Here is a 13,223-nt window from a genome sequence, read left to right on the forward strand (position 1 = left end):
AAACTATTCAGAGAAAGACTGATATGAAGTCCTATCTTTGATGATGACACAAAGCACCCATGCGTCTTATGCGAGTTTGAAATGGTGGCATTCTATGAGATTAATCAGAAATTCCTTTTTGAAAAGATAACTATTTTGGCTGAGAGACGGAAGGAGTTGCTAGCGATCATATACACCATAAGAAATTTAGCAAGTGAGTAGTAGTTGAATAAAACTTAATGTATCCTCTTCCATAGACTATGCCTGAAAATGTTAGAAGTCATCAATTGCTGACAACTTTTTCGGTATGCATTTCTTAAAACTCAGTCACAAAAATGAAAAAAGGTACAAGCTTTCACACTCTGCCCTTGATGGGCAGATGTGTTGTAACAAGGATTAATAAATTGCATTAACACAGGAGGCAGCAATATGCAGCCACATAAAGTATTCAGGCCAGTAAAGGTCAAAGCATCTGGGACACCACAACCAGAGACACTGGTGTCCCTTGTACAGATACACGTTTGAAATAACGAGTACAAAAGATATGACGGAAGATTTATTTTTGCCCCTAGAGAATTGTACTTGTTCCATACAAGGAGTCACAATGACACTCCGGATGGGCACCATCTTTTTGTGTACCTTTGTCTGGACGTCCACGTGTGCCCCCTGGTTTACTAGGACTTCGGCCACATTCACTCTGTCTTCTTGAGCAGCCAGATGGAGTGGGGTCAGGCCACTCTGCAAAAGATGAAAGTGGTCATCTCACAGGAGGGATGGAGGACACACAGGCGTGCTGTAGAAACAATTTAGGACTTCAAGAAGAGTAAGTCTACAATTTCTATGTTTAAAAAAATCTATAGGGGCTTCCCTGGTGGCGCAGTGGTTGAGGGTCTGCCTGCCGATGCAGGGGACACGGGTTCGTGCCCCGGTCCGGGAAGATCCCACGTGCCGCGGAGCGGCTGGGCCCGTGAGCCATGGCCGCTGAGCCTGCGCGTCCGGAGCCTGTGCTCCGTGGCGGGAGGGGCCACGGCAGTGAGAGGCCCGCGTACCGCAAAAAAAAAAAAAAAAAAAAATCTACGGAGTAAGTTTAGATACTAGCATGTGACAACATGGTTATCTGCAGGCTTAATGAAAATTTCAAACATCCTCAAAAGTGGAGGGAATGGGCTGAACCTTGTGTACTGATCACAGATGCAGTAATTATCAAGGTTTTCCTACGTTTGCTTCATCCAGCCCTACCTCCTGTTTGTTCTTTGCTTTGCGGAAGTATTTTAAAGCAAATCCCAGACATTATATCATTTTCCTCTTATGTACTTCAGTGTTCACTTTTTTAAAATAGTCTTTTTATTTTTTTACAAAATAATGCAAGAGTTCTAACGCACTACCAACGCATGACTAGCTTTAGAAAAATTTATTAAAATAAAAACTGTTTATAAATTGAATACTGACATATGATGATATCATTTTCTCCATTAAATATTAATACCCAAGGCTGACAAATATTTTCTTTATGTTGCTTCTGGGTAGGAAAAACGGTCCGTGAAATGTTATACAAATGCTGTCTCATGAGAATGTAATATGAAGGCTATCTCGTGAAAATTTCCAGGTCATTTAATGAGACCAGATACTTGAAATTGACTCTACCACAGAATGGACAGGCTATGTGGTTATCCCAATGGCCAAGAAAAGAATCACCAAGACTGCACCCTGGTTTAAAAATCCTCTGTAGCTTCATTTTTCATAAATAACATTTAAGAGAACGTAAGCTGGTGTAAGTGCGTCCAGATTCTTTTCTTTCATCCATTATGAGCATACAAGTTAATGTCCTGAGTCCTAACGGCCTCTTTCTCCTCCTCTGCATCTGCGTAGCAAGGCCATCAACCTGTCCTATTTGTCAGAGGAAAGGCGTGAACCAAAAGCAGCACCAGGAAGGGCACAGAACCCTCGAGATGCTGAACAGTATTTATTTAGGGGCTGCTATTCCATCAAACTAATGACAGGACTCAGGAAGAGTCATTCACTCTTGACTTTCTAATACTCTTTACAGACTTTTGGAAGAAGCTCACCCAAACTGGATAAAAGGGGAAACAGGAAAAGGAGGACCTGTGCCTTCACTTGAAATCCAAGAAAAATAAGCCTGGGGCCAAAACTGCCACCACCCAAACACTGACATAGTCATAGAACAATGTTCCACGTTCCACTTTAGAGGCACAGATATTTGCAGCTGTAGCATTCTGTAAGTGTCACAATCCCCTAGTCTAAGTTTGAGACTTTCCAAACCTTCTGAAGAACTTTACTGAGTGGTTCTCAGCACAGCTGGGGGAATGTACTGTGGCTGGTGCCCTACTTTCTCGCGTTCCCCCGTGGACATTCGTGCTGTCCACTCTACCTTTGGCCTGGAGTCACCTCCAGCTTTCCTGGGCTTCCCTCTCTCTCCCTTGGTCTCGAAAAAGGCTTCACTGTTATTATTTACGTGCGAACCACCTGCGTGCCCAGTTCTGTCGAGAGCATCATAATCCCGCATTTAAAGTCTCTTCTCGTCTGTATTCCTCAAACCACTGTGAGCTTCTTGAGGCAACTACTGTACCTTTAATCCTTGTATAACCAGTCGAGTATCTAGCGTTTAATCCACCCACTAATCGACTGAGTCAGAGGAAAAAGCAAGCATCTTTCGGTAACATAGTATAAATTAAATAAAGAAAAAATTATTTTTACATTCGTGATTTAAAAAACAAAATGTGATGGTTAAAACAGCCCTGTGTGAGTTCAGAAGTTATCTGTTAACCTTTGATAAAGGTTTTGAGCATTGGCTCATCTTAAAAGTGGCATTTATTGGGCACAGAGAGAACACCACCAACTTGGAAGAGCAACAGCTCTGCTTCGTATTCTATTGGCTGTGTAAAGAAATACAGCTACTTGTGGTCTGCAGAATTCGTGTGGGAAAGTGGGAACGTCAAAAGCAAAATTGCACCAGATCAAACGCTAGTACTTCGGCAGGAACGTAGGTTCATGGGCTCTTTTTCTTAAAAACCCGGGAACTGCTGGTGAATAGCAGGAAGAGAAATAAGTGAAAACCATCAAGTGTTTGGTTCAATCATACTTTTCACGAAAGCTAAATCTTTCTTTTAATATTCATTGTTTAGCAAGTGTGAAATGGGGAAGCGGGATGGGGAAGGGGGAAGGGGTGGAGGGAGAGTAACTGATGTTTAAAACTCTGGCAGCTCAGGAAACATGGACAGAAAACCTGTCAGAGTCCTTATTGAATAGAGCTCTGCGGATCTTCTGTTTTCACACTGGAACTTATTTAATACTTGGTACAGAAAATGACTCCTGAGAAAGGAAGCAAAGACTTACAAATGCCTTCTTATTAGACCATTTCTAGGTACTGTGAAGTTCTTGAAAGTTCCTTAAGCGCAGTGTGCTAATGGGAATTTCCTTGGTGATATATTTGCTTATGTGGAGTTTGTTCAGGAAGGTGGCTGGGCATTTCCAGGCTTTCTTCGTTTGCTGTGTCTTTTGGTCCTCAGGATTGCCTTGGCTGATCTAGCCTACCGAAGCAGACACTGGGAAATTCTTTCTGAAGTGTTCTCAGCCTCAATTTTTTAAAAATGATTTTAAGGTGGATTCAAGGCTAAATACGTATATTGCCACGGGTTAGCTAAAGGAATTTAAAGGAAAAAAAAATGCTTATTACACAGTACTTTGGTGTCAGACCTATAGAAAATGTTCACCTGTTAACCAACTGTTCAGGTTTGTATTGTCTCTGGGAGAATTAATGAGATATAATATTCTGGGCTCCTGAGAATAAATACACTGATCGATGCCAGAATGTGCTTCGATTTGAGAAGGCCACGTCCTCCATCTCATTAAGACAGGTGGAATTTTGCAGCAAACTATTATAAGGCTGGTCTATATATTAGTATATGAACCTTAGAAATTCAACAGCTCAAACAAATCCTGATTATAATGACTACTTGAAATTGCTTCGTGATTCCCATTAATGCCGAGGCATACATTCCAAAGGGATGTTTAAAAAGAAAGAGATGAGAAAAGCAAATCAGTACACGAGAAAAAAAAAGAAAATTGTGTTTGGTTTGCAATGATCACAAAGGATTTTCAAGATACTAAAACTGAAAAAAGGTTTTCCTATTCTCTTACGTATGTCTTTTGGTTCATAGAATTTGTTAAATTACCACCTTGGGAATTCAGATTAGTGCAGAGTAACCTTTTCCCCAAACTGTGAAAAGTCTAAAATTAAGACAACTATTCTTTTTCCACTTAGAAGAAGGTGCTGAATGTTAGTCATCTTCCTGACATTTCTGGGAAGTAAAGACTGTTGTCTTTGTTTATTAGAGAATGAAAGTGAGGCTCAGAGATGTCATATAACTTGTCCAATCAAGTTACACGTCAAGTAGGAGTCAGATTTCGGATTCATACCCAGGAAATTCAAAGCCTCTGTGATCACAAAACACAGGCCACATATATTAAAATATTTAAACTACTTATTATTCATCGCCATAAAACTACTGCTATCTTGAAACTCTACTCCAATATCTGAGCTATGGCTGAGAAGTGTCATAGCTGTGCCATCACCACCCTGTAGAGGAGAAGCTAAATAACAGGGAGTTTGGATTATCGGGAATTTGGGGACACTTTTGCAGGTTTTTTTAAATCTGAAGACTAAGGAATATCTGTCTTGTATTTTGGGCAGATCTCAGACTCAGGTATTAATAAGCAGGTCAGCAAACCCAAATTCTCTGCTATACACAGTGGAGGCAGTGACCTCCTTAACATGTCTCTGGGTAACTGTGGGCTGGACTTTCACAGAGCTCTTCACTAACCATGGGGATGTCGAATGTGAGGTCAGGGGAGTCTGAAGACTTCTGGGAACAGAGACTTAAAAAGTTCCCTGGCACTGCCAGTTTACCTACAGAGACTAACCTTTTGATCTATGGAGTAAGACAGCTACTCTAAATTTCTGTTATTAAAATGAACTCTCTGAAGGCAGACCTGTTTCCAGTTTCTTTTTGTAACCTAGGACTTAAAACTGGGACAGGCAGTAGGTACCCCCCAAATATCTGTGGCATAGATCAACTTACAACTTTTTATTTACAACCTACAACTTCTTATTTACTATGTTCTGGTTGCCCTTTGACTTTACATTATAACAAAACTTCACGTTACTAGAACAATTTTGTGGACCTCATGTTTATGGCTCTGTTACTCACCAGTATGACTTTGCAGTTATTGACTTAACATTCTCTTATTGTTTAAACGGATTGTTTTCAAGGTCTTCCTACGATAAATGACATGTTGGTACATACTTTTGTGCATACTACACTTTGCACTCTCTATTTGACCTGAATTTTTCATGACTTCTTAGCGATCTTTTGAAGGTGAGGTTTTGTTGCGCTGGATGCTTCGCAGAGGAAAAGAAAAAAGGTTACCTTATTGCTCAGGTTCACGTTAGCATTCCTGCTGAGGAGCAGTGACACCATGTCCACATGTCCTTCCTGAGCTGCAAGATGGACAGAAGCAATTCCTTGCCGGGTAACTGCGTTTGCATCAGCACCATATTCCAGCAGAGTTGTCGCTATGTCCATCTGGTTCTTTTTGGCAGCAATGTGCAGTGGTGTATAACCATTCTGTCAACAGAAATCACTTGGTCACATGCCCAGTCACAAGATAAAAATGTGTGCAGTGCATTTTCAAATAGTATGCTTCCCTTTCTAGTGATTTTCTTTGATGGTTTAAAAAAAATCATTAGCAAGTAAGCAAGCACTGAGGAATCAAGAAGTGCTAGTAACATAGTGCCCTCATACCTCCCACTTTCCTAAATAGGGGAAACGTACTATAGAGAGTGTAATGCAAAAGAGTCAGAGTACCAGTGGTTTTACAAATGGATGGTAGCTCCCTAGCACAGGTAGTTGTGTTAGTAGGTGCTCAATAATTACTTGCCTTATATATCAGGAATGAGAGGAAACCCAACTAGGAAACAAACAAATGGTACCACCGGGGCAGGTTCAGAGCCATTAGTCAACCTTTAAAATCCCTTTACTAGCCTATTGCTTACAAGTGGAAATTTTTAATTTTCATGGTAGTCAAGATACTGTAATCTACTCCCATTTGCCATTCTGATTGCCTCTTTTATGAAACTCCAGTCATGCTTCAGCTAGACTGGTCCCCAAACAACATATGGCTCATGTTTCTGTCTTGCCTTACTCTACCAAGAATGCTTTTCTCCAACATGCCCTTGGGACCAGCATCTTTCATTTGAAGGTTCAGCTCAAGGGTCACACCCCCATGAAGTGTTTCACCTCCCCTTCCACTCTTTTTTTTTTTTTGCGGTACGCGGGCCTCTCACGGTTGTGGCCTCTCCCGTTGCGGAGCACAGGCTCCGGACGTGCAGGCTCAGCGGCCATGGCTCACGGGCCCAGCCGCTCCGCGGCATGTGGGATCTTCCCGGACCGGGGCACGAACCCGTGTCTCCTGCATCGGCAGGCGGACTCTCAACCACTGCGCCACCAGGGAAGCCCCTCCCCTTCCTCTCATACCTGCCCCTCACCTGGCTGACTCCAGTCAAAATCCCAGAGATGTTTAGTGGCACTCTTCTTCATATATCTGTCTCCTCCTACTAAAATGCAGATTTGTTAAGGGCAAGTACTGTGCCACATTTGTCTTTGTATCTCTATAGCCGGGCAATGACTGGCAAATCCTTAGATTTGAGTCAAGCTTACTAGAGCTTTCAGAACATTCTGGGATCCTTCTCTTGGTTGACTTCTGATGCTCAGAGGTGGAAGGAACAAAAATCCCTTTGACAAATTGTTAATGAGCTGCTTCAGGAGCCCTTGTCCTAAGAAAAAAGGTCCCCTGCCTTAGGGAACCCTGTCCTGACTCACAGTCATTTAAGAGGAATGCAAGATTACATTTTGACATGGGCCTGGATCTAATTACATAAAAAATGCCAATGAAAAACTAGAATTTTTTTTTTTTGGTATAGACAAGAGGATTTAGAGAAAGAAAAAAGAATAATTAGAATTTATAAAATACAAATAGGATTTAGATTTGGGAATATGATCCAAATCTGGACAACAGATCAGTCACAATCTTTCCAAGCCATAAGGATGGGTCAGAAACAACTCAGAGGGCAGTGGGGGGCTACTGGTCGACCAGCCTACTGTAATTAACCCTCATGTTTATGTCAGTGGTATGTTCTACTGTGACAGCATTGCTCCCTTGACAAACATTCTTTCTATATCTCATTCTAGAAGATTTAAGGTTGCTGGATATCAACTGAAGAAAGTGCAAATGCCACTTCTAGACTCTTATGAAACCAGCCTCTGCTGAACAGGATGGGCCAGGGTAGAAGATTTTACGCTCCTATTTTTAGTTTAGACCTATTGCCATCTGGAAACCCCAGCTGACCTCAGAAGCATTTGGCCCTCTGCTCAGACACACCCTAAAGAGATCGTCTTCAGAGCCTAATGTAGCTCTCTGGATTGAGCCCGACTCTACAGTGAGTGACAGGAGGGGGTGATCTGTTTTACTACCATCCCCACCCCTGAATAAAAGGGAAAATTCACAAAGCAGTGCTAGGAAACCTGATTAGTCAAGACTCTTAACGCGAACTAATTAGAGTGGTAAAGGCAAGATAAAGTCAGAGCAGCTTCTAATCATGCATCTTACCAGTCAGGAACTTCTCAACCTCTAAAGGTAAGTCAGTATCCTCTGAGAGGTGACAATCCTCTTGATTACTTTTAATTCCACCAAGAAATCATTGACTCTTAAAAAACAGAGAAGCTCTGACATCTGTGTAATGCATGCCAATTCCAGACAAGCTACTCATTATTACTGAGGGGTTTATGCTGAGCTCCTTACCTGAGATACAAAGGAAAGTATAAAGCAAGGGAAAAACAATTTAGGGTATTATTTTAGAATGGCTAGTTTATCTCAGAAAGGCTTAAGAAATATTTTGAATAAGAAACAAGTAGTTTATCTTGAGACCTATGATAAAATTTTCTAAATTTCCTAACTTCTAATTTCTAGAAAGTTAAAGGATTCTTACTTGCCATACAAAAGGAGACAGATACATTTATCAGAAGAGACATAAAGTAGTGAGAGACTGAACTAGAGAATAATCTCAATCAATACTTTTTTCCTCTTGATGTAGAGGACAAAGTGCATGCCATGTGTCCTTTTGCATTTCAAGATTAAAAACAAGAGCAGATGTAATTTTAAATGATTAAAAGTAATATATTTACACTGTACTTTATGTTTTTCCCCCAAACCTTCACAATCTCTACTGATCCATGCCAACAGATTTACTGTACAGCTTATGAAAGAGAAATCTGACAAATAGTAAGTTAAGGCTCACTAACCCTTCCACAACCTGTGCCCAGGTTATTCCTGAACTCAAGCCAATCCTCTTTCCAGCACAGTGTCCTGCCTCAGGAAATAGATCTGGCTAAAATGGATTAGAGAAGCCTATCTAGCTTTTCAGCACCCTCCTTCCTCTTCCATTAGCTCAAGTCACATCGTGTTTCTAGGGCACATGTGGGTAAGAAAATATGCCCGCAATTCTACAAAAGGGAAGAAAGGGCAACAAGAAAGCATCATGTACTCCAAGAAGAAAGGATCTGAATAAGGAAGAGGTAGCATGGAAAGCACGGCTGTCTGTCATATCCATATGCATGCTTAGCTCTGTTGAGTTTCTGTCCCTCCTTTCTCACCACTACCTGAATTCAGAAATGCTGTAGCCTCCCTAGAGGAAAGAAGGTTATTTGCCTAGCCTATATCCATTCGCCTTCCTTCCTTAATAAAAGAACCTTTGGTGTTGTGCCCTGCTGAAAACTACATTTCCCAGCTTCCCTTGCAGAAAGAAGTGGCCAATGAGATGTAAGGAGAAATGGCTGGGTGGAGCTTCTGGCAATGCCCTGCTGTCTGACTTTCTTTCTTCTTTTTCTTTATTTATTTTTTTAATGTTGTGTTTTCTCAATCCATCTTACTGGTGATTAGGGTACTTAATACCACGTTATGAGGGCACATTTATCAGTCTGCTTTTCAAATATTACTCTTCTACCTTCTTCCAACCCACTGTTCCTCTTTTGCGATGTCCTATTCAGTTTAAAGAAATCAGAAAAAAATGACAAAACAAATTTAATTTTGTTTAAAAAAGTTTAGTCCCTATGAAAACCCATCCTACCTATATGTGACAGGCCCTCCAAGGGGGCCTGCCTGAACAGTAAGAGCTGCTCCTGTGGGCTACCTGTGTCTGACTTTCTTTACTACCTGGCAGCCTGAGCAACAAGAGCTGGAAGAAAGACCCAAAAAAATCACAGGAAATTTTCTTTACACTCTGGAAACACTGAACCAGCAACAACACCTGCCTACCTCCAGACTGGTTATGACAAGAGAACAAACAGAACCTCATCAGTTTAATCCACCGTAGCTACGTCTTTTTTCTACCAGGTGAACCAAACCCTAACTGATAGAACTGGCTTTGCTCAGGATCAAAGACTAGAAAAAGCTCCTGACCAGGACCACAGCCTCAGAAAGTGGGGATGGTTGGACATGTGTCAGACATGGCAATACAGAGACTCTTACGGAGGCAACTGCACTATGGGAATGTGAATGAATGTCCTCTTAGAAAAGCCTGTGTTCAGTTGACTGTAAAAGATATGCTGAAGGCTAAAGGGCTGTTAAAGAACTGCTTTTCGACTCTTTGTCAAAGATGTTTTGCAGATAGGGAACCGTGAAGTCTTGTTGGACAAATACGAAGCTGAAAATCAACTACAAATATATCAACTATTGGCCTTTTTCAGAGTTATTTGTGGATGAAAAGGTGGACTGGACTCATTCTGTTTCACTTATTTGTGACTTTTGTCAATTCTAAACTACTTAGCACTAGTTATGACAAAATTATTACTCTCATGTGAGGAATGAATAGTTCACTTTTTAATTATTTACTGGTTGCCTGCCATGAGCCTGAGGGTACTTATAACAGAAGAAAAGTGGCCCAGGCTTAAAGGGATAGGAAACTAAACAAATGAAGTGGACAACTATTACATTTCATTGTAAATTTTTCTCATTTTAAAACTTGTTGTAATATACACATTACATAAAACTTACCATTTAAGTGTACAGTCAATGGCGTGAAGTACATTCACAATGTTCTCTGTTCATTACCACCATCCATCTCTAAACTGAAACTCTACCCATTCAACACTAACTCCCCATTCTTTCCTTCACTCGGCCCCTGGCAACCAGCATTCTACACTGTGTCTCCACAGGAAATCATACAGTATTTGTCTTTTGATGGCTTATTTCATTCAGCATAGTATCTCTGAGGTTCATTCATGTCGTAGCACGTGTCAGAATTCCCTCCCTTTTTAAGACTGAATAATATTCCACTGCATGTATAGACTGCATTTGGTTTATCCATTCATGCTTCCATGGACACGTGGGTTGCTTCTACACTTTGGCTATTGTGAATAATGCTGCTATTCCTTTTTTTTTAAATAAAGTTTTTTCAAAAGTCAAGGGATGGCTTTATGATAGAAAGAATGTCAGGGCTAGAAATTATGGGAAAAAGCTGCTCTTAGATGAAAAGCAAGTTTGGGGGCTTGATTTTGAATTGTAGATTTCACTGGGTACAATTCTGAAGATGATGGGGCAGGAGATGACTGAGAAATACAGGAAAAAAGGTTCTGAAGAGAAATAACTTTCAAAGATCACATACTCTCTAAATGGAGAAAGTACCTGAAAACTTTTATCTCTGAAAGTATCCAAAGTAACTTAGAATAGCCCAAATTCTTTGATTTGTGTGTACAAGAGATTTGATCTAAACACTAAGTTTAAAGCAGAACACTATAGCTGCCCCCAAATGGAAGAGCTAAACAAATATAAAAAGCCGGAGGGATGCTAAAAGTTCCTTCAACCAACAGTATTTAGGAAAAGAATGGGATAGCATTTTAAATTGTGCTCTGTATCATTCCAGTGTTCTCTGATCATAACTACCTGCTCAACAATAGCGAACTCATTAAACCAACAGCACTATGCTAACCTATCTTTAAATAAACTCTTTATGATTTGCTTCTCAAGTCGGAATACCAGAGTCATAAGGAAGCCATTCACTCTAAGTACCTCTTTTCTGAGAAATCTCTGTTATCTACTGGTCAAAAATGACCTAACGGGGCTTCCCTGGTGGCGCAGTGGTTGAGAGTCCACCTGCCGATGCAGGGGACATGGGCTCGTGCCCCGGTCCGGGAAGATCCCACATGCCGCGGAGCGGTTGGGCCCGTGAGCCATGGCCGCTGAGCCTGCGCATCCGGAGCTTGTGCTCCGCAATGGGAGAGGCCACAGCAGTGAGAGGCCTGCGTACCGCAAAAAAAAAAAAAAAAAAAAAAAAAGACCTAACAACAAGAATAAAGAAAAATAAAGATTCTCCTACTGTACAGCACAGGGAACTATAGTCTGCATGCTGTGATGAACCATAATAGAAAAGAATATGAAAAGGAATGTATATATCTGTATAACTGATTCACTTTGCTGTACAGCAGAAATTAACACAACATTGTAAATCAACTATACTTCAAAAAAATAAATTTTAAAAAAAGAATAAAGATTCTCCTTAGCCATAATAACAACACATGAGCAAAACCTCTCAACTTATTTTATTAAGCACACATAAACCACTTGAAGGCAATGTTTTATGGCCAGGAAAATGGAACACATATTTTATAACTTTGACAAATGAGAACTTTCTTACTCCCTCTGGCTGTTCTTACGTTTTTAGTCTGGCTAAAGAGGACCTCAACTTTTTTTCCTGGATTTTCCTCAGACTCCAGGACATCCTGGATTTTCAAGGAATAACAATGGACAAGTAAATATTTATTGAGCATCTACCACAGGAGCTGACTAAATAGCCGAAGGCACAGATTTCCTAAGGCACTTATATCTATCTCCACGATCTTTAAGGGATGCCTAAACTAGGAGGGTGATACAGACGAAGCCAAAGTAAATATACATATAGAGACTGCCCGTCAGCCTCCTCATGCTGTCACATTACAGGTACCTTTGCAGCCGCGTGGGGTGAGGCTCCTTGGTCCAGAAGCAGAAGGGCCACTTTCTGATTATCGTAATGTGCAGCTACATGCAGTGGAGTTAGCCCGCTCTGAAAACACGTGCAGAAACAACAACCAGTGTCAAAGCGCCTTAACGTCAGAGGCCTAGATTTAGGAGATGGGATTACATTGGATACAACACACAGTGTAGTTTACATTCCAGTTTCCACAACACTTGGACCCCAGCTTTCACCTCCTATTTCTGCTGTCATCTTCATCCTATGAGACTTAAATATGGATTAGTTATAATTTAGGTGGCTGTTGGTGAATGTTAGCAAGTGCTTGTTTTTTGTTATCATGGGAGTGGCCTGTTACAAGTTGGCCGATGACCCCATACCTTCCCAGCAGCATCCGGAGATGCACTTTTCTGTAGCAGGAGACTGGCTACTTCAAGCTTCCCGTACTTTGCTGCCACATGAAGGGGAGTAAATCCTTTCTGAAACGATAAACATAAAAATAATGAGTAATAGAAACGATACAAAGGCATCACTCTTCTAGAACTGAGGCATTATTCTAATGGTGAAGAGCCGTTAAGCCTGTACTTAAGGACCAAGACTGGCAGATAACAGTTAAAGAGTCCCCCTTTCAACAGATGAGCAGCATATTTAATCTTTCTCTTTCTGTTGGCTCGGCCACGAGACACTAATCCTGGGGACTAGTCAGGTATCTGACAAGGATGAAGTTGGAAAGCTGGATCTGGGGCTTATTCTAGGGCCATTTGGGGAAGAGTGGGAAGAATTGTGGGAAGAGTAGGTTATAGGGTCCAGGCCCAATTTGGATTTGGAGGGCTTGGAAAAATCTAGGACAAGTCTGGACCTCCCATAACCTCCCACATCACCAGACTGGAGCCTTTCTCTTCCTCTTTCTTTATTGCCACACGTATACACACGTCTGTATGTATGACCCAGTCCTCAGGGGTAGGAGTCAGAGATTCTCACACTTTAGCCACCACAGGTGAACTGAACAATAACACAGGGTTCTATCTCAATAAATAGGCGAGAGTTGGATACTGAGAGTTGAGCAGCTCCTTCTTCTTGCTTCCAACTCTTACAAGGATCTGGGTGTCGACTGGTCAGTCACCACGCACAGCTAGGGCCCCAAGCACGAGGCAGGGATTAGAGG

The 13,223-nt window shown here is 41.3% G+C and overlaps 1 protein-coding gene across 1 annotated transcript in view; it reads right to left on the reverse strand.

The window, feature by feature from the left end:
* ANK3 (ankyrin 3) overlaps nt 1–13,223 on the reverse strand; it is a 329,557-nt gene that overhangs the window by 131,867 nt on the left and 184,467 nt on the right. Inside the window, 4 exon segments of the mRNA XM_060126942.1 lie at nt 619–717; nt 5,427–5,624; nt 12,053–12,151; nt 12,439–12,537. Coding sequence (XP_059982925.1) covers nt 619–717; nt 5,427–5,624; nt 12,053–12,151; nt 12,439–12,537 — 495 coding nt within the window.

Source organism: Lagenorhynchus albirostris, chromosome 16 (genome assembly GCF_949774975.1).
Source record: "Lagenorhynchus albirostris chromosome 16, mLagAlb1.1, whole genome shotgun sequence".
NCBI classification, from domain to species: domain Eukaryota; kingdom Metazoa; phylum Chordata; class Mammalia; order Artiodactyla; family Delphinidae; genus Lagenorhynchus; species Lagenorhynchus albirostris.